This window comes from Crocodylus siamensis, chromosome 2 (genome assembly GCF_052110815.1).
Source record: "Crocodylus siamensis isolate JL-2025a chromosome 2, ASM5211081v1, whole genome shotgun sequence".
Lineage (NCBI taxonomy): Eukaryota > Metazoa > Chordata > Crocodylia > Crocodylidae > Crocodylus > Crocodylus siamensis.
The window spans coordinates 65,750,860-65,774,981 of NC_143396.1; the positions used below are offsets into that span (position 1 = coordinate 65,750,860).

The window sequence follows — 24,122 nt, forward strand, 5'->3', positions numbered from 1 at the left end:
TGACACTAAGATGTGGGGGGATGCAGGCACGCTAGAAGGGAGCAATAGGCTACAATCGGACCTAGACAGGTTACAAGGGTGGGCAGATGAGAACAGGATGGGATTCAACACAGACAAGTGCAAAGTGATGCACCTGGGGAGGAACAACCGGCACCATACCTACAGGTTGGGGAACTCCCTTCTTGTCAGTACAGAAGCGGAAAAGGATCTTGGAGTCATCATTGACTCCAAGACGAACATGGGCCGGCAGTGTGGGGATGCAGTCAGGAAGGCCAACCGTACCTTGTCATGCATCCACAGATGCATCTCGAGCAGGTCCAAGGAGGTGATCCTCCCCCTCTATGCAGCACTGGTCAGGCCGCAGCTGGAGTACTGCGTCCAGTTCTGGGCGCCACACTTCAAGAGGGATGTCGACAGCATGGAGAGGGTCCAAAGGAGGGCCACTCATATGATCAGGGGACAACAGGGCAGGCCCTATGAGGAGAGGCTACGGGACCTGAACCTGTTCAGCCTCCAAAAGAGAAAACTGAGGGGGGATCTTGTGGCCTGTTATAAACTAGTCAGGGGGGATCAGCAAGCATTGGGGGAGTCACTGTTCCCCCAAGCACTGCCAAGAGTGACCAGGAATAACGGTCACAAGCTGGCAGAGGGTAGGTTTAGGTTAGACATCAGGAGGCGCTACTTCACGGTCAGGGCGGCTAGGGTCTGGAACCAACTTCCAAGAGAAGTGGTGCAGGCTTTTACCCTGGGGGTGTTTAAGAGGAGGTTAGATGCACATCTTGCTGTGGTTGTTTGACCCCAGTATTCTTTCCTGCCATGGCAGGGGGTCGGACTAGATGATCTGCTCAGGTCCCTTCCAACCCTAGAAACTATGAAACTATGATTACTTTGTCTACAAAGCTGAAGGAAGAATGTACAAATGTATGAAGGAAGAGTCAGCAAAATAACACAATTTGGTCCAGAACAAGTTTTTGTGAAAGAAATCAAAGTTTTGTTATTAACATTTTACCAGTATCTTTTATCTACAAAATTCTAGATACAAATCTGGATTCTAATTTGAAGCCCTTTTCCGAACTTGATTTGTAAAATAAAATATTTTCCATTAATTATTTTAATCTAGCGCAGTATTTGACCAGGTCTATTTAAAGCAATTTTTAAAATTCATATTGTTTAGTATCTCCCACTATGCAACTAATATTCTTTCCATTAGGAAGCTGTAACAGGGGACCATCTCAGAGCCGATTTATCTGCGGCCTGCCCACCTGTTTCTGGAATAACCGCTCGCCTTCTCACCCACCATGCCTTGTTGTTAATTAGCTCATTGATGTAATTAAGCAGGAGATTGCCCGTTTCCTGCCCCTATGCCAGGGGGTGCTATCTACGGCTCCTTTCCTCCCCTGTACTGCAGCCCAAGCCTCACAGATGGCATCTAGATGTTCTCATCATCACCCTCCATTCTGGCGGCCTGATCCACCTTCATTCTCAGCAACCTGGCTCCCTGAGCTGCTTCCCCCTCACAGGTGTAGTCCATCCCCCCTGGGACCTTGGGCTACTAGCCCTAGCCTATCCCCAGGCCAGTCAGAACCCTAGGCCCTCGGGTCTTAGGCATTCCTCACGGTAGGCTCCTTGGCCCTTTGACCCTTCTGGTCCTGGCCCCAGCATTGACCAGTTGAGGGAAACATCAGACAGGTTTGAGAGTCCATGGCCTCACACTCTTCCTCTGGGGTCCACCTTCCAGACCCTCCGAACAAGGGGTAACCCACCCGGTTGTGGGAGCTAGGGGTTAAGGCACTCCAACCCACCTTTCACCAGGGTATTAACTGGCCTGGCATTTCCTGGGGGCTCCCACGCCACTGGAAGCCTCACCAGGCCACCCACTCCCGGCAGGTGCAGTTTTAGGTCATGCCCAGGACCAGGAGCCTCCTTACCATCCTCTACATCTCCTCCCTTACCTCTGATGATACCAGCAGCTCTCCAGCCAGGCAATGTTGTTGCCTGGCCTCTCACAGCAGAACTGTCCTGTTTATATGGGCAGTCTTCAGTTCAAAATGGCTGCCCTCATCAGGCACCTGGCAGCTGCCGGCTCCAGGCTCTTAAAGTGGCGGGCACAAAGAGTGCCCTGCCACAGAAGCAGATGGTGTGGGTATATTTTTTTTCCTTCTTTGCACCTTTTTCCATAACTTTTCTTCTCTTCTTTTTTCATTTTTCCATATTAAAAATTCAGTATTGAATCACAGAATTAGTAAAATTATCTTGAAGTTACTATTTACAATAGTTTGGACACAGTTAATCTGAAGTTAAGTAGAAGGTAGGGCAGGATGGCACCTAAGGTGGTAAATGGATGTCAGATTTGACATGGTCCTGATTTGCCTGAGGTTTCAGCCCAGAACAGAAGAGGAGCAGCGCAGTCATTTACATACTTCCAAGTTCCATTGCCCTTGCTCCCCCAGTCACCCAGGTGGCAAGCAAGAGCACACATCCTGGCCTGTTCATTAGGGAATGACCCTGTGATAACCTTACAGATGCATACTGTGGTGTCCCAGGAAAGACCAATAACATGTTTTATCCTGAATACTTGGTGGGACCTGAAGTGAGACAGTAAACTCACTGCAGTTGGGCTGCAGGAAAAAACCCAACTCTTCAGTTGTGGCACAAAATGCCTTTTTCCCAGGACAAATGAGATGTCTGCTTACATTCTTGGAGACTAACTGGTGCACTGAGGCATGAGCTTTTGTAGGCAACGAACTACTTCATCAGCTCCTATAATTTATATGCATTGAGCAGAAAATGTAAAATAAAGGTATTACATACTATCTTTTTCAGTACATTTTCCATGTGGACTAATTTTCTGATTTTGTCCGGTTTTATTTTTGTGTGGAGAAGGAGGGAGAGCAAGTTTTAACTGCAGTAGAAAAAAAAGTGACATTAGTTCTAAGGTGCTGTCTACAGCAGAGAATATTTATAGGGTCCATCCCAATAGATACTTAATACTAGCTAGGTCTTTCTAATCCCCATTATAATCAGCAGAAGTGGAGGGTATCCAGTAATTCATGGTATCTTGTAGAGCTCATAGTCTTATCTTTGTATTGATCTAATTTTTCATAAAATGATAATTTTCTAAATAGAAAATTCCTACCACCTTTTCAGTAGCAATAAAGATACTTTAATATGTTTGCAACACTGCTTATACATTAGCAAAAGATTTGACACTTTATTCTAACTTACTGATATAAAATATTACCTTTCTGTTCCACCAGAATGTAAACTCAGTGACCTGAATTTATAGATTTTATATAATATTCTTGTAGTTATTATACCTTTTTTATGAATCCCATTATTTATCTCAATATTTATAAAGAGTCTGTTACTTTAATTTAAAATGTTATGTAGCTTGCACACTTCCAAAAGGTTTACCATTTGGTTCTAAATTACCGATACAAAATAGCACTACTTCATTTTCCCCGAGGATTATGAACACAGTGACCTAGACAGGTCATTTTATTTTGTATATCATTATGGTAGTTACTGCATGTACTCTTTGAATCCCGTTATCCATTTCAAGCATGTGTTTGTGTGTACTTAATTATATTAATGTCTGTCTATATATCTTTAAGTTGTCTGGCTAAGAATATTTTTTGCTGAATTTTGTTATAAATGCTCCCATTTTTATTAAGGTAAATGTTTTGACAGAAAGTTGTAGTTATTATTTTCCCTCTTGTTTTCAGTCCTAACAAATTCCCATGTTCATACTTTCAGTTTTTATGCTGTATTTTTACTGGGAGAGGTAAATATTGTCAGGCTATGTAAGAGTGACTGCATGAATAGAGAGTAAATGTTTCTTTCTGCTTATTTTGGTTCAGTTGACATGAAATATGTCATCTTGTTGACGCTTTTTTTGGCTACTGGGTGTGAAACCTACTTGCTTAAGGGGAAAAAAAAGCAAAATCTTGCTATTTGCTACTTCATCAGAGCAGTGATTCTCAACTAGGGTGCTGAAAATCCTTTTAAGGGTGTCATACAATATTAGCGCTGTGAAAATACCTGCATAGGATTCCCTAGATGAACCCAAAGATTTCAGATTGTTTTTCATACCATGGAATCCTTTCTGGCCTGTTGTTGTCTTTCTGAGTTCTTTACAACATAAGAGGTGCTCTACTATTTTTCCTGTAGTCAAAATACTAGTGAATCCTAGGAACTGACATTTTCTAGGGGGTTCCTTGAGTCAAATGAGAGATGCCTTGATTTTAAAAAGGCTGAGAGCCAATGAACTAGAGGTTTACTACTTCAGTTTAGTGTGTCATTTATTATTATTATCTTGGGGTTGGCAAAATCACTTTGATAATACCATCAATTAAATATAAAACATGAAATGATTTTGGGGAAGAACAAAATCAACAATTGCAGTTGCTAGTGTGTCTCTCCAATGGTTCTGGTGGGTCACGTGGGGAGGGGAGGGGCAGGGTGGAGGCAGGTCCTCCTTTCTCCCCTTCCTCCCCTCCTCCCCCTTCTTCTCCTCTTCCCCCCTTCCTCCCCTCCTTCCTCTTCACCCCCACTGCATGGCCTGGCTGACGTACAGGCAGGACACAGGGCTAGGGAGCAGAGCCTTTGGAGCTCAGGGGCAAATGAGTGTGGGCCAAGGCTAGCCCACCCACCCTACAAGCAGGGGTTAGTGGAGGAAGCTGCAAAGCATTCTGGGATGCCAGGGTACTGCAAGTTAACTTGAGTCAGTAGGGGATCTGCCACAGAAGTTCAATAGACTGATCTAACCTAAACTGATTAATCGGTTACTATATTCATCCGGGTCTATTTTAAACTGGATCCCACCATTTTGAAATGAGTCTATGTATACTCAACTTCTGTTTTGTTACAGGTTTAGACTGGTTTCTAGTCACTTATACCAGTTTGTGTGACTTCTGTACCTAACTTTAGAGTCCTAGTTAGGTTGATCTAAGTGAAAAACCATGCAGCTCTCTGAAGGTTAGATAGGTCAAAAATATAAGCATTCCATTTTAGTGCAAAACTGTAAGCCAACTTATTCAAAATAAAATTATCTTGTAAAGCTTAATTTTATTCTGCCAATTTCTTCAGTTTGACTTGGAAAATATATTTGTTCCATATAATTCTAGCATCAGCACATTAAGGCTGGGCTGAGGGACTTGTCTGTCTACTGTTTGATTTGGTATACTGTGTCATAGAAAAACACTGGGGATTTGGGAGCTCCATTTCAATTGATACTCCAGGGCAGATGACTAAAAGCACATTAAAGACATGTGATACTATATACTGTATAATGCAGATAGATATTCCTCTTTTTATTCAAATTAATCAATTAGCAATTACAATTTAATGATCAAATCTCTCTTTTGAATTACTCTTTACCAATTAGACATCTGTTATATAAAGTGATGTTAACTTTGTTTAAACAAGACAAATGCTATATTGCACTAAATGCAATGACAGCTGTATAGCCTTTCTTATAGCCTTTGATACCTAAATTGCAACTCCAGTGCTTGGGCAAAAATAATGACTGTGGCCCCCGCTGCTTGCTGTGCTGGGCAACAGTAGCAAATCTCCCCCTCCCCGCCACCAAACCAGGAACAACTGAACTGGGTCTTGGACAGACAGAATCATAGAATCCTAGAAAATAGAGCTGGAAGGCACCTTGTCCATCATCCCCTTGACTCAGGGCATGGCCAATTTATACTGAAACTGTTTCTGACAGATGTTTATTAGGGAGTACAAGTATATGTCAAGACCATAGCTGTGTCCTTGTTAGTAGGTAAACTGTATGAGTGTGCCACCTCCTTTATTGTGGACTGTAAATTACTCTCTCTGTCTCTAGCACAACAAGAGATCTATTGAAGGCATGCACATCTACTACTTGGTGCACTTAAAGCTATTTCTACTGACACCTCAGTCTAGCTTGAGTTTTAAAAAGAATCATGAAGACAGGGCAAGTATTAACTGGGTTGCCTGTAACACACCCATATTGTCATTTCACCATGGATTTTGAACTGTTGTGGAAAAATGTTCCATAGTTGGCAGTTTTTGTACAGTAAATGTTAAACTATCTGACAAGGATATTAAGAGGTTTTTTTCACACACGAAAAATATAGATTTCCTTAATGCTAAATCAGTATCAATATATAATTTCATTTCTCAGCAGCTTTAGTTACCTTCCAGAGTTATTTACCTCTTCATACATACTTATGAACCCATTTGCAAATGCAGATGTCAGATTAAGTTGCTCAGTCAAGCATTCAGAGGTGAGAGTAACTCAATGCATTTCTGGTTCCACTCAGCATGCTTAAAACAACTAAATGTGCTGAATTTTGCCTTCAATAAATCTACAATTTTACCTTTGATACACCACTTTAAAAAAATCAAACAACAAGTTCCTTTTTAGATATGTCAACATTATTTTATACTTTACTTTTCTTAGAGCAATTGAATTTTGAGAGGATGCCAGCTATTAGTTTCACTTCAAATAAATGGATCTTGGCAGGTACATAAATACTGTGGGTAATTTATTGCATGAGAAAACAAGTGCCTGGAAGAAGATCTTACCATATCTTTTAATGCAGAGCTTAAAGGTTTATGGGGGGGGGGTTCAGTATATTACAAATGTAAATTAAAAGCTTATAGAGCAGCAGGAATCTTCTTATGGGGGAAATTATTCATGGAATTAATAGCATTTTTGGATTAAAAGAGTGTATTCCTAAAATGGCTGTGGTTGGCAATACAGAACGTCTCCTAAGTAGCTTTGAGCTCTCCAAAATTAGGATAAACTTCTACCATCAGATGTGCTAGTTTATATCTTCAAAAAATTACTTAAGAATTCTAATCTATAACAAGTTTTACTTAATGAAGGATCTTTGATATTATGTTAAATTTCCATGAGTATAATTCATTCCAGATTGGATTAGTTGTGGTCCTGAATATCTTCCCTCTGTCATCAAAGTTTAGAATCGTAAAAAGTTAGATTTGGAATGGACCTTAAGAGGTCATCTCGTCCAACCCCCTGTTCAGAGCAGGACCATTCTCAACTAGCTCATCCCAGCCAAAGCTTTGTCTAGCTGGGTTTTGAAAAGCTTGAAAGATGGAGCTTCCACCACCTCTCTGGATAACCTGTTCCAGTGTTTTACTACTCTCCTAGTGAGAAAATTCTTCCTAATATCTAACCTAAATGTCCCTTGTGGCAACTTAAGACTGTTGCTCCTTGTTCTGTCATCTGCCACTACTGAGAACTGTCTAGCTCCATCCTCTTTCGAACCCTCCTCAGGTAGTTCATAGATTTAATAGACATTAGGGGTGGAAGGGATCCCGAAGATCATCGAGTCCAGCCCCCTGCCCCAGGGGCAGGAAGTCAACTGGTGTCACAGGATCCTACCACAATAAACATGCAATTGACTCTTAAAGGAGTCCAGAATAGGTGTTTGCACCACCTCTGACAGCAGAGGCCTTGGGGGCTCGGACAGTAAAGTTCTTTCTTATGTCCAGCCTGAAACGGTCTTGAAGGAGTTTGTGACTGTTTGACCTTGTCATTCCATGGGGTGCTCTGGTGAACAGGCATTCCCCCAGATCCTGATGTACACCCCTTATATACTTGTAGGCAGCCACCAGGTCCCCCCTGAGCCTGTGCTTTTTTCTTTGATGAGTTGAAGGCTACTATTAAGTCCCTTCTCAATCTCCTCTTCTCTAGACTAAATAACCCCAGTTCCCTTGGTCTTTCCTCATAAGTCATGTGCCCCAGCCCCCTCACCATTTTTGTTGCCCTCTGTTGGACACCTTTCAATTAGGAGTGTGTGAAACAGGCTGTATTTGATTCGGATTCAGATTTGGCCCAAATCTGGGACAGAGATTTGATTTGTTGATTTAGGTCACTCTCCCAATTTTCAATTTGGCCGAATCCAAATCTGAAAATTCAATGCTGATTCAGAGAATCGGCGATTTGGCCATAGACACAGCTTTAAATGTTTTTTCTACATACCTCAAGGTACCAGGTGAGGCTCTTGAGTGCTGCAATGCTGGGAAGGATGGAGTGTCCCACAGGAGCACGGGGGCCCCCCCCCATGTGCTCAGCAGTGAATCCAGAAGTGTACCGGAAGTACTTCCAGGTCTGCCACTGAACATGCAGGAGACCCTCCTGCGCCCTCCCAGTTTGGCAGTTGGCTGCAGGGGGATTCCAGGTGCCCCCCCCAGACCCAGGAGGCACCAGTCGCCGAGCCAGGGGGCAAAGGGGGAGGTCCCCTGCATGCTTCCTGGCAGACCTGGGAGTGGACTGGAAGTGCTTCTGGTTCACTTCTGGGTCTGCTGCCGAGCGCACTGGGGAACCCCCACATTCCCTTGGGGTGCTGCATCTCTCCCAGCATCTCAGCATTCATGAGCTGCCTGTTACCTTGAGGTATGTAGAAAAAAACATGTAAAGCTGTGTCTGTGTCTGAATCATTGACTCTTTCTGAATCTCTCTGAATAGACTAAATTCGGAGAGATTAATGGGTCTCCTGATTCAATTCAGAGATTTGGCCGCCTAATCAGAACAAATCTCCATTGAATCAAATCTTCTCACAGCTTCTCAAAGCTTTTCACAGCTCTACTATCAATGCAGCCCAGTATGACCTTAGCCTTGGTAACAAAGGCACTCTGCTGGCTCATATTCAGCATTGCAGAGCTGTTGCCCAGCCAGTACTGGTGCATGGGCTTGTTCTGTCCTATGTGCAGGACATTGCACGTGTCCTTGTTGAACTTCATCTCCAAAATGTATTAAGAGAGGGATTTAGCAGATCAGGTCAAATTCTGTACCTTGGGCATACTTGTAGGTTATTCCAGGCTTTTAAAAAATGGGTGAGGGAGCATCAACTGGCACTGTAGATTGGCTACAACCCCCTGCTGTCAGCTTCCCTATCTCACTGGGGCAGGCAGACCATACCACAGGAATTTTTTTACACCCTTGAATTATGTAAGAATTTTCCCCCTCCTTGCTCTTAGCACCCTACCCTTTCCCCCTCTGTACTGATTCCTCTGGACTTAGGAAGGGGAGTCCCATTCCAGTTGAGGCTATGGGGAACAGCTGCTTTGGGGACCTGGGCTTGGCCAGAGACCATGGTGCTGGTGAGCAGGTTCCACTTTTCTGTGCAGGGAACACCTAGGAAACTAGGTAGAGATCGGAGGCCCACTTCCTGTGCAGCCTGGCAGGAGTAGGGCAAGAGTGATTCTGAAGTCATCCCCCTCACCCCCAATACCAGGCAGAGGTGGAAGCAGCATATGGAGGATGGGAGAAACTGGGGGAAGACTCTTACCTGCTTCAGGGACTTTAAGCCGCTCATGCACTGAAAGCAGGGTTTCAACCATGCCACTGCACCCCATCTGGATCCACCCCTTGGCATACATATATTTAAGGATTTAAGACTGCTGTGGCAGTTTTCCCATTTCTTCATCTGCTGTTTAAAAAACATTATCAAAATGTTTGGTAAAATCGTATCAGACTTAAACTGCTACGCACTCAGCTCTTGTAAACCCACATAGCTTTATTAAAGTAATTGGAATTGTGTTGATTTACCCAAGTTGACATTCAGGCCCAACATATTCTTACTATTAAGTGGTGCTAGGGAGGGATATAGAGAGAGGACTCATAGGAAGAACTGCAAGAGAAATTCTAGCTCTCAGATCTGCTGCCAAGTAAATCCTGTACCTCTTACACCTAAGCAGTACCACTTCTTTTGAAGTTGTTGGCAAAGCAATGGCTCAACTCTCATCCTGTATGTACCCGTCCTCTTTGGGGCCCTTATTGCTGCTAGATGCTAACACAGGGGTGGGCAAAATACGGTCTGCGGGCCAGATGCAGCCCACAAGACCACTCTGTCCTGGCTGTGGGGCTCCTAAAAAAATTCAGAAAATTAAAATTGATCTCTCCTTGGTTCCTGTCAAAGATGACAGGAACCAAGGACAGTAGGACCCAAGGGAAGCCCTGGAGGGCTCCTTCAACAGCAGGGCTTGCCTGGCCGGGCTCTCCAAGCAGGAAGCCCCAGCAGAGGCTTCTGGCCTGGGACCATGTGACTGCCCTGGCGCAGGAAGCTTAAGTAAGGGGAGATGAGGGAGGGCAGGTGACAAGCTGGTGCAAAGTGCAGGGCAAAGTGGCAGCTCCCCTGTCCCATGCCTGGAGCAGGCACAGGCAGCCCCAGGCAGGCTGCGAGTGGCTGGAGCAGGGAGCAACTGCCATGGGGTGGGGGATGGGCCGCTTTTCCCTGTGCTCCGCACCAGCTTGTAACCCACCCTTGCTGCCAGCTTGGACCCTGTGTGGCTCCAGGTTCGCCTGTCAGGGATGCTCTATGGCAGCAGCAGCTGCAACCCCCCCTACTTGCCACACTGGGCAGCATTTGCTGCTGTTGCCCAGCGCACAAGGGGGCAACAGCAGCAAACACTGCATGGCACAGCAAGTGGGGGGGCAAAGCTGTGACGGGAGAGCCCAGAGCCACACAGGGCCCAGGCTGGCAGCAGGGGCAGGTTACAACCTGGTGCTGAGCGTCAGGGGGGAGAAAGCATCCCCTTGCCTACCTCGTGGCCGGTGCCCCATGCTGCAGCTGCTCGCAGCCTGTATGCGGCTGCCTGTGCCTGCTCGGGACAGCCCTGTGCAGGCTGCAAGCGGCTGCAGCAGGGAGTGCGGGTCACAGGGCAGGCGAGGGGTTGCCTTTCCCCTGTGCTCAACACCAGCCCCTTCTCTGCCAGGGAGCAGGGGATCAGGGCTGCACACGGCCCCCCACCTGTACCATGGGGATTGGGGGGCATTGGGAGTGAGCAGGTGCAGGAGCAGGGCCTGCACCTGTGTTCCAGGGCCAGCGCCAGCAGGGTCCAGAGCAGGGCAGCAGGAGTACAGGGTCCTGGCTGGCAGGGGATCTATGGAGCCGGGCCAGCTCCCTGCTTTCTCTGCTGGTGCAGTCCAGCCCGGCTCCACAGACCCCTGCCAGCCTGTGCCCTGCTCTGGACCCCACCAGTATTGGTCCCAAGATGGTGACCAGGGGGCGGGGCACCTGTCAAGGGGCAGGGCTACCCATGTGGCCCTCAACAGCTTGCCACAACTTGGTAAGCGCCCTCTGCCCGAAATATAGTTGCCCGCCCCTATGCTAACATGTAACAGTGGATTTTTTTTCAGTATCACGGTGATTGGTCTTTACATAAGAATGCAAGGGCATAGATAGGCAGCTCCTTGAGTCCTGAATCCTATCTAATACACCTGTGAAAGCCCAGGTACAACTTGACACTTAAGAGTAAGACACCTGCCTGATCTGAAGCTCTTATAGGTTTTTTTATACTTTAGCTAGAGCAGGGGTTTTCGGCCTTTTTGGATCAGCGTACCCCTGGCAGCTGCAGGGGTGGCGCATGGCCAAACATGGGAGGGTGTGGAGTGGCAGCAGGCGCCACATGTGAGCTTCCCCTGCGTCCAGTGTCTGGCACCTATGCAGCAGCATGGGATGGCGTATGGCAGTGCTTGGTCTCCACCTGCTCACACGTACCCCCAAGGGCCTTCTCAAGTACCTGTGACAGTATGTGTACCCCCAGTTGACAACCCCTGAGTTAGAGCATACACTAATACTTTGGTTTGACAAATATTTTTAAAATAGCTTTAACAAAGTGATCATTATAAAGTCTCAGGCTGGAACAACATCTTGCATGTATTTACAAAATCAAGTTCTCAGATTTACAACATATACTTTACAACAGGTATACAACTCCTAGTGTGCATTTCTTGAGAAATGCAGTCAAATTCACCCTAACTTGACAGACTATTGAGAAAGGTACCATTCCCTTTTAGCTACATGACAGGAACTAATTTGGGGTTCTCAATATTATGCTGTCTTTACCTAGTACAAATGTGACTATGATGTATTTTTGTTCAGAAGTTCTCCTTTCCCTATCTACAACCCTCAGCAGTATATCAGTACCAAGAAGGAAGGAAGCAAAAAAGCTATCACAAATGGTAGGTATCTATTCCAGGATGCCTCCCCCACCATTTTGGGTTTATTGTGTGTTCTGAAATTATGAGTCACCTTCAGCAGCCCCCATGGTTTGTTTGTTTTTTCTCTCTCTCTCTTTCAGCTCCTCAGCCTGAATGAAGAAGGTAGAAAAATATAAGAAGAAAGAAGATGAAGCAGTAATAAGAATTAAAGAAGTAAAAAAGGCCTGTTCTAATGTGGATCCTTGTAATTTCTTGATTTACAACATGTTCCTTGAAACTCACCATTCTGCAACTTAATTCTTCCCTTCAGAAGAACAGAAAGGGGGTCCTAAGTGCCTCCTAAAGGCCAATTTGGATACGTTCCCTTGAACTGACAGACAAGTAGTAGCTTCAGTTTCTTCTGCTGCTTGAGATCCTGAATGGTAGAAACACCCAGCTTAAAACACTGCAGTTCTCTGAGACCTTCAGGGACAAAGCCTTTTAGCAAATTCTGCATTTCAGGCAGGTATCTGCAGTAATTGCTACCTCTCTACCAATAATCCAGCCACAAAAATGAGAAGTGAAAAGCAGGACATGTTCTAGCTGGCATCAAAGGTTCTGATTTCAGCTCTCAGATGAAAGTGCCAAGAAGCCCCGCTGAAGCACACAATCCATAGAGATGCTGGGAAGCTGGGTCAAACTAATGCAGTTCCTCTTCTGGGCATGTGCTGTGCTCAGTGTGGCAGCATGCTGAGCTGAAAATAATGCTCCACTTTTGGGGGGGGTTTCCAAGTCTGTCAGTGACCTTGGTAGCTAGGTATCAGTGAGTTCTGTGACCCATTATGCCATCCATACTGTAGATTGGGAGACTTGGGAACTCACCTATATATGTTCTTCAGATCTCTGAAACACCAGTTTCCAGCATTCTGATTCTGTCTCAGTGAATTCAGGGTTATTTTGTATGGGTGCTAATAGGTCATACACCCAAACCAGAAGGAAAAATGTCTTAGTCTCAGTTAAAGTGGCTATTTTGTGTGTGTTAACCTCATTCAGGAGGACTGGAGGAGTAAGGTTTTTTTCTCTTGGTTTTGAATTTAACCCCCTCATTAACTCAGAAGTACATGTTAACGAATGTACTGTGTCTTTATTTTTTCCTAACCTAGGTTTGGTGCAGACAAGTTGATTCCATTCACAGAATACTACATTTGTACATGAAACAACAACAAGTGTTTTGGTTCATTTATTTTTTAAATAGAACATGCTGTGGGTTTTTTAATATTTTATTATTATATTTATCCATCCCAAGGCTACTGCTTATAAAGACATTTCAAACAGACATAAAAAAGATGGGCACATAACTGAGCAAAATCTATCATTTTATTTTTGTTGCTTCTGAGCATATTGTACTCTTATCATTAGAACACTGTTCTGAAATTCCATAAACTCTGGTCTCACTGCTTCTTGGTAACTGGGGTAATGAAACAAGATTAAGGACAACAGATGCAACCAACTGAAACTTATACTTCATCTTATCTTCTGGCAGACCTTGGTTTTGCAGTGGTATAAAGAATCTAAAATGAAATCCTGGCCCTAGTGAAGTCAGTGGAAATTTTACCATTGGCTTCTTGAAACCAGGATTTCAGTATCAATTTCATTATTGAGACACGTATCTTAGTGAACAGATCATGAGTAAGAAACCCAGGTGACAGGTGCTGCTTTGTCACTGGGTAAGTAATTAAAGCTCTCTGAGCTTCAATTTCCCATTTTGTACAGGGTAGATAATGTCACTTACCTTCCTTAAGGTAGGTTTTGATTTCTGTGAGTAAAAGAATCTGTGAATAGTAATAGTTCTTACACAAAATATAAATATAACTTTTTTTTTTAGTTTGTAGATTAAAAGTAGTTGTTGGTTTCTTTTAAGTCCCTTACCCAGTTGGCCAAATGGTACAGGTGAAAAAGTGTACCACCATGCTGGTGAAAGAGTTATTTTGTTGGTCAGTAAATATACTCTCAGAGCAACTGGAAGACACACACAGTAAAATCCAATGCCCCCAGTGATTTTACTTTCTTTCTTTAACTTCATCACATTAAAATTAACTAGGGCATAAACTTGACACCACAAAAATGATCCAAAAGTCCATGTATTTGTGTGAAATAATGTTGGAGTGATACTTGCCTGTTTTTCAACTTCTAGACCTTGTCAACTTCACTTGTGTTACACAGAACTTTATACTTGATGTAGAATTAAGTGCAGCAGTGTTTTTTTACTTATCCATCTTCCCCTTCCCAAAAACATTTTGCAGTTCATTCTTCTAGCTCTTGAAATTTAAGTATAATTATTTCTAGGTATATAAAGGCCATAGTTAAATTCATAAGATATTCTTTTTGGAGTATGACTATATACGAACATAATATTTCAGTTGCATTATAAAAATCTATGTATGTGTACAATCCAGAATATATTCATATATAGGAAAGTGTACATCTGTGGAAATCTCTGAAAGTATATGTACTGATGCCCATAAGAAGAAAATGACAGTATGTTTAATTCATGCTAAAATGTCTGATTAACTACATGGAAGCATGGAAATTCAAAATTGAATAATACCAGACTTCACATTGGCCTTAAAACATTGTAGTATCCTTGAACTTCACCTTGAAAAATGTGAGGGTTAGGAAGAGCTAGACCCAGGAATGGCCTAAATTAAAAACAAATCATTTTCAGTGCTACTTGTAATCCTTGTGTCATGACAGAAAAAATCCCTGTCCCCTCATAATGGCATCTTATTTAGAAAGTATATTTTCCTCTTGGCAACAGCAAGCAGCTGGGCTGCTGAGAAACAAGAGTGCCTCCATAACAGAAGAAGCATATGATAAAACTGTCCCCCTCTCTCAAGAGAACAGTAATAAGGTGATGGAAAAGACAAGAATATATCAGCTGAGGCCTGTCCCCAAATTCCTTTGAAGTACATGCAGCAGGTAAGGTGATGAAGGGCAAGAGAAAAGGAACAGACCCCATCCATGACAAAACAGAATGAAGTTTTAGAGAAGCTCCCTAGAAGAGTACAGAAGTAGCAGCCAGTTTCATTGTAAACGGAAGTTTGTCGTCGTCGCCCCCCCCCCCAAGTTTTGCTTTAAAACTGCCTTTAAGATATTATCTGTCAACACCTAGGCTAGGGACAGAAGTTGCACACTAACTGGTATAAGTGATTGGAAACCAGTTTAAACCTGTAAGAGAACAGAAGTTCAATACACATGAATCAGTTTCAAAATGGCCAAGCCCAATTTAAGATAAACCCAGGTGGATGTAGTATCAGAGTTAACTGATTTAGGTTAAACTGGTCTATGGAACTTCTGTCCCAGATACCCTCCCAAGTCAAGTTATGTCCCAGTCCGCAAGTATCCAAGGATGCATTGGAACCCCCACTAATCTCCCTTGCAGGGCTAGCCTTGGCAGTGCTGCCTACTTTGGCTGAGCTGGGGCCAGTGCTGCCCCACCACTGTCACAGAGCTGAGGCAGTAATGCCCTTGCTTCCCAGCCTGGTCTTGCCTGTTCTTTCAGCTGACCTGACCTGTTGTCTCAGGAGGTCTGCTGCTTGCCCCGAGCCTGGATCTGAGATGTCATGGAGGGACTACTGAGGCTCATCTGGCCCTCTGACTGTTACTCCATGTTCCTTATCGATGTGGGAAATGATACTGCCAGGGGAGACTTTGAGCATATCAAGAGTGACTACAGGGCTCTGTGTGCAAGTGTGAGGAGGTTTGGGGCTCAGGTTGTGTTCTTGTTGATCCTTCCAGTCAAGGGAAAGGGCCTAGGCAGGAGCAGGTGCATCCTGCAGATAAACACCTGGCTGCACAGGTGGTTTCACCAGCAGGGTTTTGGCTTCTTCAGTCATGAAATGTTCTTCCAAGAAGAAGGATTGCTAGGAAGAGATGGAATCCACCTGATGAAGAGAGGAAAGAGTGTCTTTGAAGACAGACTTGCTAACCCAGTGAGGCAGGCTTTAAACTAGGTTTGGCAGGGGATGGAGACCAAGGCCCAAGGTAAGTGGGGAAATGGGAGACCTGGAGGAAGAGCAAGCAGGAGGGGGCAACAAGGGAGGTGCTCATACTTTCTGAGAAATCAGGGCAATAGACTAGTGACCTTAAGTGCCTGTATACACATGCACAGAGCCTGGGAAACAAGCAGGAAGAATCGGAAGTCCTTGCACAGTCATGAAACTGACATGATTGGCATAGCAGAGACTTGGTGGGATAGCTCGTGTGACTGGAGCACTGTCATGGGTAGAAACTATTCAGGAAGGGCAGGTAGGAGGGAAGAGGAGGGAGGAGTTGCACTTTATGTAAAAGAGCCATATGATTGCTCAGAGCTGGAGTATGAAGCTGGACATAGACTCAACAGGTCTGGATTAGGGTCAGAAGGGGGAGCAACAAGGGTGATGTTATGGTGGGGGTCTTCTATACACCACCAGACCACGAGGAAATGGTGGATGAGGCTTTCTTCAAACAGCGAAGTTTCCCGATTACATGCCCTGGTTCTCATGGGGGACTTCCATCACCCTGACATTGCTGGGAGGGCAGTATGGAAGTGTGCAGGCAATCCAGGAAGTTTTTGTAGAGTGATGGGGACAACTTCCAGGTGCAAATACTGGAGCAGCCAACTAGGGGCCATGCTCTTCTTGACCTGCTGCTCACAATCAGGGAAGAATTGGTAAGGGATGTAGTAGTGGATGACAACACAGCAGCAGTGACCATGAGATTAGATAGAGTTCAGGATCCTCAAGAAAGGAAGGAGAGCAGCAGAGTGAGGACCCTGGACTCAGAAAAGCAGACTTTGATTCACTTGGGGACCCCACTGGCAGGATCCCCTGGGAAGCCAGTCTGAGGGGCACAAGAGTCCAGGAGAGCTGGCTGTACTTCAAAGAAGCATTACTGAGAGTGCAGGAACAAACCATCCCAAAGTGCAGGAAGACAAGCAAGTATGGCAGCTTGGCTTAGCAGGAAACTTAAGCAAACTAAATCACAAAAAGGAAGCCTATAAGAAGTGGAAACTTGGTCAAATAACTAGGGAAGACTATAAGAGCATTGCTCGGGCATGCAGGGATGATGTCAGGAAAGCCAAAGCACAACTGGAGTTGCAGCTAGCAAAGGATATGAAGGGTAACGGGTTTCTACAAGTATGTCGGTAGCAAGCGGAGGATCAGGGAAAGTGTGGGTCCCTTCTTGAATGGGGAGGCAACTTTGTAACAGGGGATGCAGAAAAGACTCAATGCCTTTTTTGCCTCAGTCTTCACAAGCAAGGTCAGCTCTCAGACTACTGCACCGGGCAACACAGTTTGGGGAGGAAGTGAGTAGTCCTCAGTGCTGAAATAATAGGTTAGGTACTACTTAGAAAAGCTGGATGTATACTAGTCCATGCGGCCGGATGGGATGCACCCAAGTGTGCTGAGGGAGTTGGCTGATGTGATTGCAGAGTGATTGGCTATCATCTTTGAAAACTCATGGTGATCAGGAGAGGTCCTGGGTGACTGGAAAAAGGCAAATATAGTGCCAATATTTAAGAAAGGAAAGAAGGATCCAGGGAACTACAGACCTGTCAGTCTCACCTCAGTCCCTTAGAAAATCCTGGAACAGATCCTCAAGGAATCCATTTACAGATTCACAGAAGTTTAGGGCTGGAAGAGACCTTGTGAGGTCATCAGGTCCAGCCCCCGTGCTCTGAGCAGGAAAGACTGCTGGGGTCAGATAACCCCAGTAAGTTGTGTGTCTAGCCTCCTTTTGAAGATCTCCGGGGTAGGTGCTTGCCCCACTCCCACTGGGAGTCTTTTCCAGAGTCTGGCCACATGAACCATGAGAAGTTATTCTGTCTGTACTTAGCCCTAGTCCACTGATGTTCCAACCCTGATTGGTGCTATTGGGCTGTATAGCAACACAAGTAATAAAATCAAGAGCAAGGTAATCACAAATGGCAGCAATATAATTTCCGTGTCCCTTTATCGTACCCTAGTGGCCATAAGACCAAAAAAAATCTTCAGATTAAGGTAAAATGTGAGGGCAAAATGTGGCCTCATTTGTTGTATTAAATCTTGGCTTGTATTATGCTATTGTAAGTAGCAGATCACTTTATCTTTCTGGATTTTTGGTATGGAGGCAAATTCAGTGATTCTCAACTAGGTCACTGCAGCTAGCAGGGGTGCTGTGAGACCCTTTCAAGGGTAATGTGGCTAGGTGGAACTGTCATGCATGTCTGCTTCCTGGAGGAGTCTATGACGGCAGACACCGAAACAGGAGGCAAGAACTCCTGCTCCTGCAGCAGTTGCACACATCCAGCCCCACACGTGATGATGGTGGCAAGGCAGCCTGGAGATTAAGTAGGTAAGCTGAGAGTTTAGAACAACAGTTCTTAACCAGGGTGCCATGAAATTTAGCAAAGTTATAGAGGGATGCCTTGAGTCTAAAATGGTTGAGAACCACTACTGTAGTTGATGTCACACACAAACCCTTTTTCAATTGTGATTTATAAGTATTTACACTGCTCCAGCATTTTCCCACTAAGATCCTTTCTTAATTTGCTTTTTGACAGAAAGAAACCTTACAGCTTATCGAGGAGTTATCAGATTCTTTCCTACACCAAGGTCCAAAACAGCCCCAGTCATGGGTCCCTGATTCTTTCCCTCATGTAGCTCTGTCATGGGTAAGCCAAGCCAAGTAACTGCCTATGTTTGCAAACTAATACAATGTATTGGTACTCTAGCCATCCTCTTTTCCTATGTAGCTCATTGTAGTGGTAAATTTGGTTGAAGGGGTGTCACAGAAGCAGGCGTAAACCAATTTTTTTTCCAAATTAGTCTTTCCACTTCCCTCTCCCTACAGTTTTATCCTCAGCTGGGCCCTTAACAAAACCTGATCCTTCGTTGCTCTGACCTGGAGCTCACAGCAATTAGCATCCTAACATCTTTTCTGTTCCAAATGTACCTTGATGCAGAATGTGTGCTACAGTAAGCTGATTTTTTTACCCTTGCCTATAATAAAATAAAGGTGCATAACTGCAGTCATAGTAGCCACTAATACTCCATTTGCTATGACAATGAGTGCAAAGTGGTTAGATTATGGAACTATTATGTTTTCATACCTGCTCTACTGCAATGCTGTCTCCCAATACATTTTTTATATTTCTACAAGCCTGGCATTGCTCTTTTGTTTTAATAAACTGGGATAATGACTCTTGTAATTTAATGTCCTTGGAGGATATTTTGGAAGTTGAAGGTCCTTGGGTTCACAATGAGATGATTTTTTTTAAAACAGCCTTTGACAAACTAATAAAATCTTTTCTGATATGCAGATTTAAAGCTTGAAATTCCATTTTTGAAATACCAGTATGTTTGTTTTTGTCTGGGCAAACATAAAGAGAGATGAATATGAAGTAATCATATACTGCTACTGCAGCTTTCTTCTATCCGGCTGGGTATGAATAGTTAAAAAAAGAAATTATAAAGGTCTTATCGTCCAGCAACAGCTGAGCAGAGTTGACAAGAAAACAGAAAACCCTTTCCATGAATAATGTCATATTTTTTTCAAAATATTCCGTCTCAAATTGGGATTAAATGTCAAAATCCCCCTTTTTACTCATGGGAAGGTATTTCAAGAAAAGATCCATTTCCACAGATTCGAAAGGGAATTTTTCAGTTTTGCAGGTACGTATTGTAATAATTGTTGACAACTGGGTAAACATGAAATTGAAGATATTCTTCTAGCCCAGCTACAGGAGAGGCACACAGCAGAAGGAATCAGCTTCCTTCTTCTATATAGCTCTGGGTCCAAAAAGGTGGAGAGACAGGTATTTGGCAGTCCCACGTTTCCCCAGCTCCGGCAGTCAGGTAATGCTGAGGCTGGCTGCCTCATCCCTGATCCTCATCATTATAAGCTAGATTACTTTCATGACTTGACAAACTCTAATTACCTTGTAAAGGATTATTTTTGGGTCTGTTTGGTTTGTCGTCTTGAGATTGTTGTTTCTGGCAAATACTTGTCTATTATCAGGGATTCTACATCCTCTTCCTTCCTTATTCTTCACTCCTCCTCCCTCCCACCGAAATCAAAGCTGAAGGACTATTTTTTCAGCCTTTAATTAGTCACAACAGCTATAGTTTCATTTTCCTTCCCTGCTCTCAGTTGAAACATACCAGAGAGATGTTTTTATTTTCATATGGGGTTCAGTACTCCACACACTTCTGTCATACTTTCAGTTGTCCTCTTCTTCCTGCGTTTTTAAAAAAAACAAATACATTGAGTCCATCAGAACTTGTTATTGCCAGAAACAAAGCAAGCTTGAGATTGTCTTTCTTTTGCTATGTATTCCATTGCAAGTAGTGGATGGAGCCCTGTTTAAGTATCTTTCAGTTATACTTGAAAAGCTCCCATCAAACATTTAGCTCATCCATTGTTCATCTGAGAGTTCTGTTTTCTTAATATCTTCTTACCATGGACAGATCTTGGATTTTGAAAAGATGGCAAGGTGCATCTTCATATATGAAACAACACATATTTTTCTCCAGATAAAAATAAACTAGAAGCTTTGCTGATATGGTAGGGACCTAGGGCTGTATTCATCAGCTTTAAGATTGAAGCAAAAACAAATAACTGTGTCAGAATGAGTTAAAAATAATATGCAGGGCTGTGAAATAGGAGCTTCATTACCAGGAGCAGGTAATAGCTAAATTGCAGGACAAAGGATAGTTTAATTGGTGGAACAGCAGGACGATTAAAAAGAAGACCTGTAGAATGAAGAGTTTAGAAGGGTTCAGGTAGACTATAATTAGCCAAGACTCCCGTAGCACTGCTTGACTAGAAATGCTACTGCTACTGCCATGTAGTTGGCTATAAACTTTGGGTGGAGCAGGAATCGAAGGGCGTTGCAAGTGAACCAGTACACTGTCCAGCCCCCACCTGCTCCATGCATCCACCTATGCTTTTTACTCCTAGTACTATGTAGAGTTTAATAATCATTTGGATCTCAAGGCACTTGGAAGTGGTCTTTATGCAGTGAGGCAATCAGGACTTGTAGTAGAGATGATATCTTTTATTAGGCCAACAAGATTTTTGCAAAAAAATTATTTAATTGCAAGCTTTCAGGCACAAACACCCTTTATCAAGCATGGGAGAAAAGACTGTAAAAGTTCTCCTGGGTAGAAATGAAAGTTCGTATTTCAGAGGATTTCACAGAGGAGTCAAAAAATGGAAAATTCCTCTGGGTACTTGGTTCATAGCTGGTATGGAGCCTTGTACCTCCTGTGAGGATCTGTGATGATGCAAATGACCTTTAAACAAAGGTAGGTGGTCACAGTTGCTTCCTGCTTGGGAAAATATGAAGATTTCATCTTTAAAAAATCAGCTAAAATTCTGTATCTTCCATGGGACAGGTAATCTATGAAATACAAACTTTCATTTCTTCCCAGGAGAGCTTTCTTTTCTCCAGTGCCTGATGAAGGGTGTTTGTGCCTGAAAGCTTGCAATTAAGGATATTTTTTGCAACAATAGTGTTGGTCTAATAAAGAGATCATCTCTACTACGAGTCTTGTTTGCCTTTTCCTCTAGACCAATATGGCTACAACTTGGATACCTGGCTTTATGCAGTGACACACTTCCAACTATGTTTGTAAAACATAAGATTCAAAAGTGTTGGAAAGATAAACCACCACTTAAAGATACAATTCCCAATAATGCAGACTCTAAGCCTATGGACAGTGCACCTACTTTTTCTCCCATTGTTTTCAGTAGGCCTTAGGACCCTTTCTTATTCTTGTTCCTGTCTCCATATCTTTGCTAACACTGTCTTCATCAACACTGATTTTTTTCTAATATTCACATGGAGTATTACATTAGTTTAGGATACCAGATATCACTGAGGCCTCCATAACAGCCCCTTGGTGCGTCTACATATGCACTTTATTGCAGAGTTGACTAATTAGCTCCACAGTAAAGCGTCATCATCTACACGCATGCTGGTATTAGGGCACAGAAAATTAACTAACTGTACCAGAAGATAGCACTGCTGGGAGTACTTATTTGTACTGAAATGCACATGTAGACGGTGACAGGGGCTGACTGGCTCACGAAGGTGCTGAAGTGTGGGTGCTGCCTGCCACTTAGCTCCACACTTTAGCACCTTTGTGCCCCAGTCAGTCTGTCTGCCGCCTGACGCCACCATCTTGGAGCCCAAGACTGACCCCCACATGCTGCCTGCTAGGGCTGCTCTGCACCAGTTCAAACTGCAACAGAATTTATTTCTTCTTATTCATTGCATATACAGATGTACCCACTGACAGCAAATTGGTTTGGACAGCAAGCTGAAAGTAAAATATGCATTTTATTTTTTCTCAAATTTATATGTCTATAGACTAACTTGTTCAGAGGCATAAGTTTTCATAGGTCATGGCCTACTTTGACAGATGCTATGATTGGACTTACAGAGCATCCAACAAAGTAGTCTGTAGCTTATGAAAGCTCATGCCTCTGAAGAAGTCAGTCTATAAGATGCCATCTTGCCCTGCCTTCTACCTAACTTCAGACTAACACATCTAAGTATTTTTTCTTAGATGCCTATATGTAACTCATGCAGTCTTATAATTTTCGTTTAAATATAGCTCACTATACCTGAATGTGAGTTTATGTAGCTGGGACTAGAATGTGGGACTTACTGCTGATTTATAACTAAGGAGAAGTTTCAGCTGTGCTGAATTTGTGCTGTGACGTATACTTCCATGGCAATAATGTTTGTTGTAAGCAAAGGACTACTCGTTCACTGTAAAAAGATTTGTTAAACCCTAGTAGATAAATCATGTTGAGAGAGAGAGTTCTAGAGCGCACACATATATGTGAAGCAAAGAACCTTGTTAAATCCAAGTGATAACTTGAAAATACTTTGTCATGATCTAAACCCAACCTACCTAGTTCCTAACAAAATTTTGTTCTGAACTTTTATAAATGAAGCTTTGTGTGTTTTTTTTGCAGTAGAATATGGGGGAGTGATTTAGCTTCTTAATATGTTTAAATGTTTTTTATAGAAAAAAATTGCAATTCTTAATAAATAGCATGACCTTGCAATTTTTTAAATTGCTTTTCAATTCAGTAGACTTTGAAGAATCACATAACATTAGCAACTTAATGTTTTCTTCAATCAAAAGTGCCTTTTCACCATATTTTCCTAAAGAATCTATTTATCCTCTTGTTGTCATAAACAATCTGATGGTGCAAGGTAATCAGTAAGGAAGAGTCTTATAGTGCTTCCTGAACTGCAAAAAAATAAAGTATCAGTACCTTGGAGAACAGCTGCCTATTAAATCTCCTGTTGCCAACACGGTAAGTTTATTTATTAAAAATGAGCAATGCCACGTTATTATTCAGCCTGAATTTGTCATCTGCTCTTTTACACTGAGAATAACACATCCCTGTGCCAGTCCAATGTCCTTTCATCAAGGTAACCATTTTCCTACAGTATTTTTTTTCACCTGATGTCTCAGCATTAGGTCCTACAGAGTTTTTTGGTGCTGTCTTACCTTGGCAACACCACCTCCTTTTTTACCCTTGCCTGTCGATTCTTCGGTATAATAGAGAACATAATTTGATCTAGGGTTTTCAATCGCAGCCTATTTCCAAGTACTAAACGGGTGCTATATATATGCCTGTGTCTATATGTAGTGATATGCAACTTAATATTGACGAGTGAATTTTCTAGCCCACAGTTATATGTCTGCTTGTTAGCATAAATCAACATAGATTTAAATTTAGTGTTATATTTAATGTCTTATGTTTCTCTGTAAAATTATAATATTATATACCATATTATATTATTACGGAATATGAGAAAATCAACACAAATTTAACTTTGATAAATCTATTGAATTTAATATGATTATTTAAAAAAATTAATATGCCTTTACATTTCCAGTTATTAACATATGTTCATTAAAGCCGTATATTTCCTAATTAACTAAGCAGAATATACAGAAAAATCATTAAGGAAGTTATTAAATAGAAAGAATTTATTAGTGAGGCTGACCTCAATTACCTAAGTACAACAGGGTATATTATGCAACTCCTTCATTATGATTAAGCAGCAGCTTTGCAGAAAAGGACTTGCAGGTTACAGTGAAGCTATATAAGCTGAATCTGAGCCAACTGTGTACTGCCC

At 43.0% G+C, this 24,122-nt stretch overlaps 1 protein-coding gene across 2 annotated transcripts in view; it reads left to right on the top strand.

Annotated features, from left to right (window-relative positions):
• Window positions 1-24,122, top strand: part of MTNR1A (melatonin receptor 1A) — a 95,091-nt gene that overhangs the window by 55,680 nt on the left and 15,289 nt on the right. The window contains exon 1 of one of the 2 annotated variants that reach the window (XM_090036049.1): window positions 18,428-18,626. The exons of the other annotated variant lie outside the window; for it this stretch is intronic. Coding sequence (XP_089892175.1) covers window positions 18,623-18,626 — 4 coding nt within the window. The 5' untranslated portion in view covers window positions 18,428-18,622. Of the gene's footprint in view, window positions 1-18,427; window positions 18,627-24,122 lie in introns of those variants that run through there. 2 annotated transcript variants of the gene reach the window in all.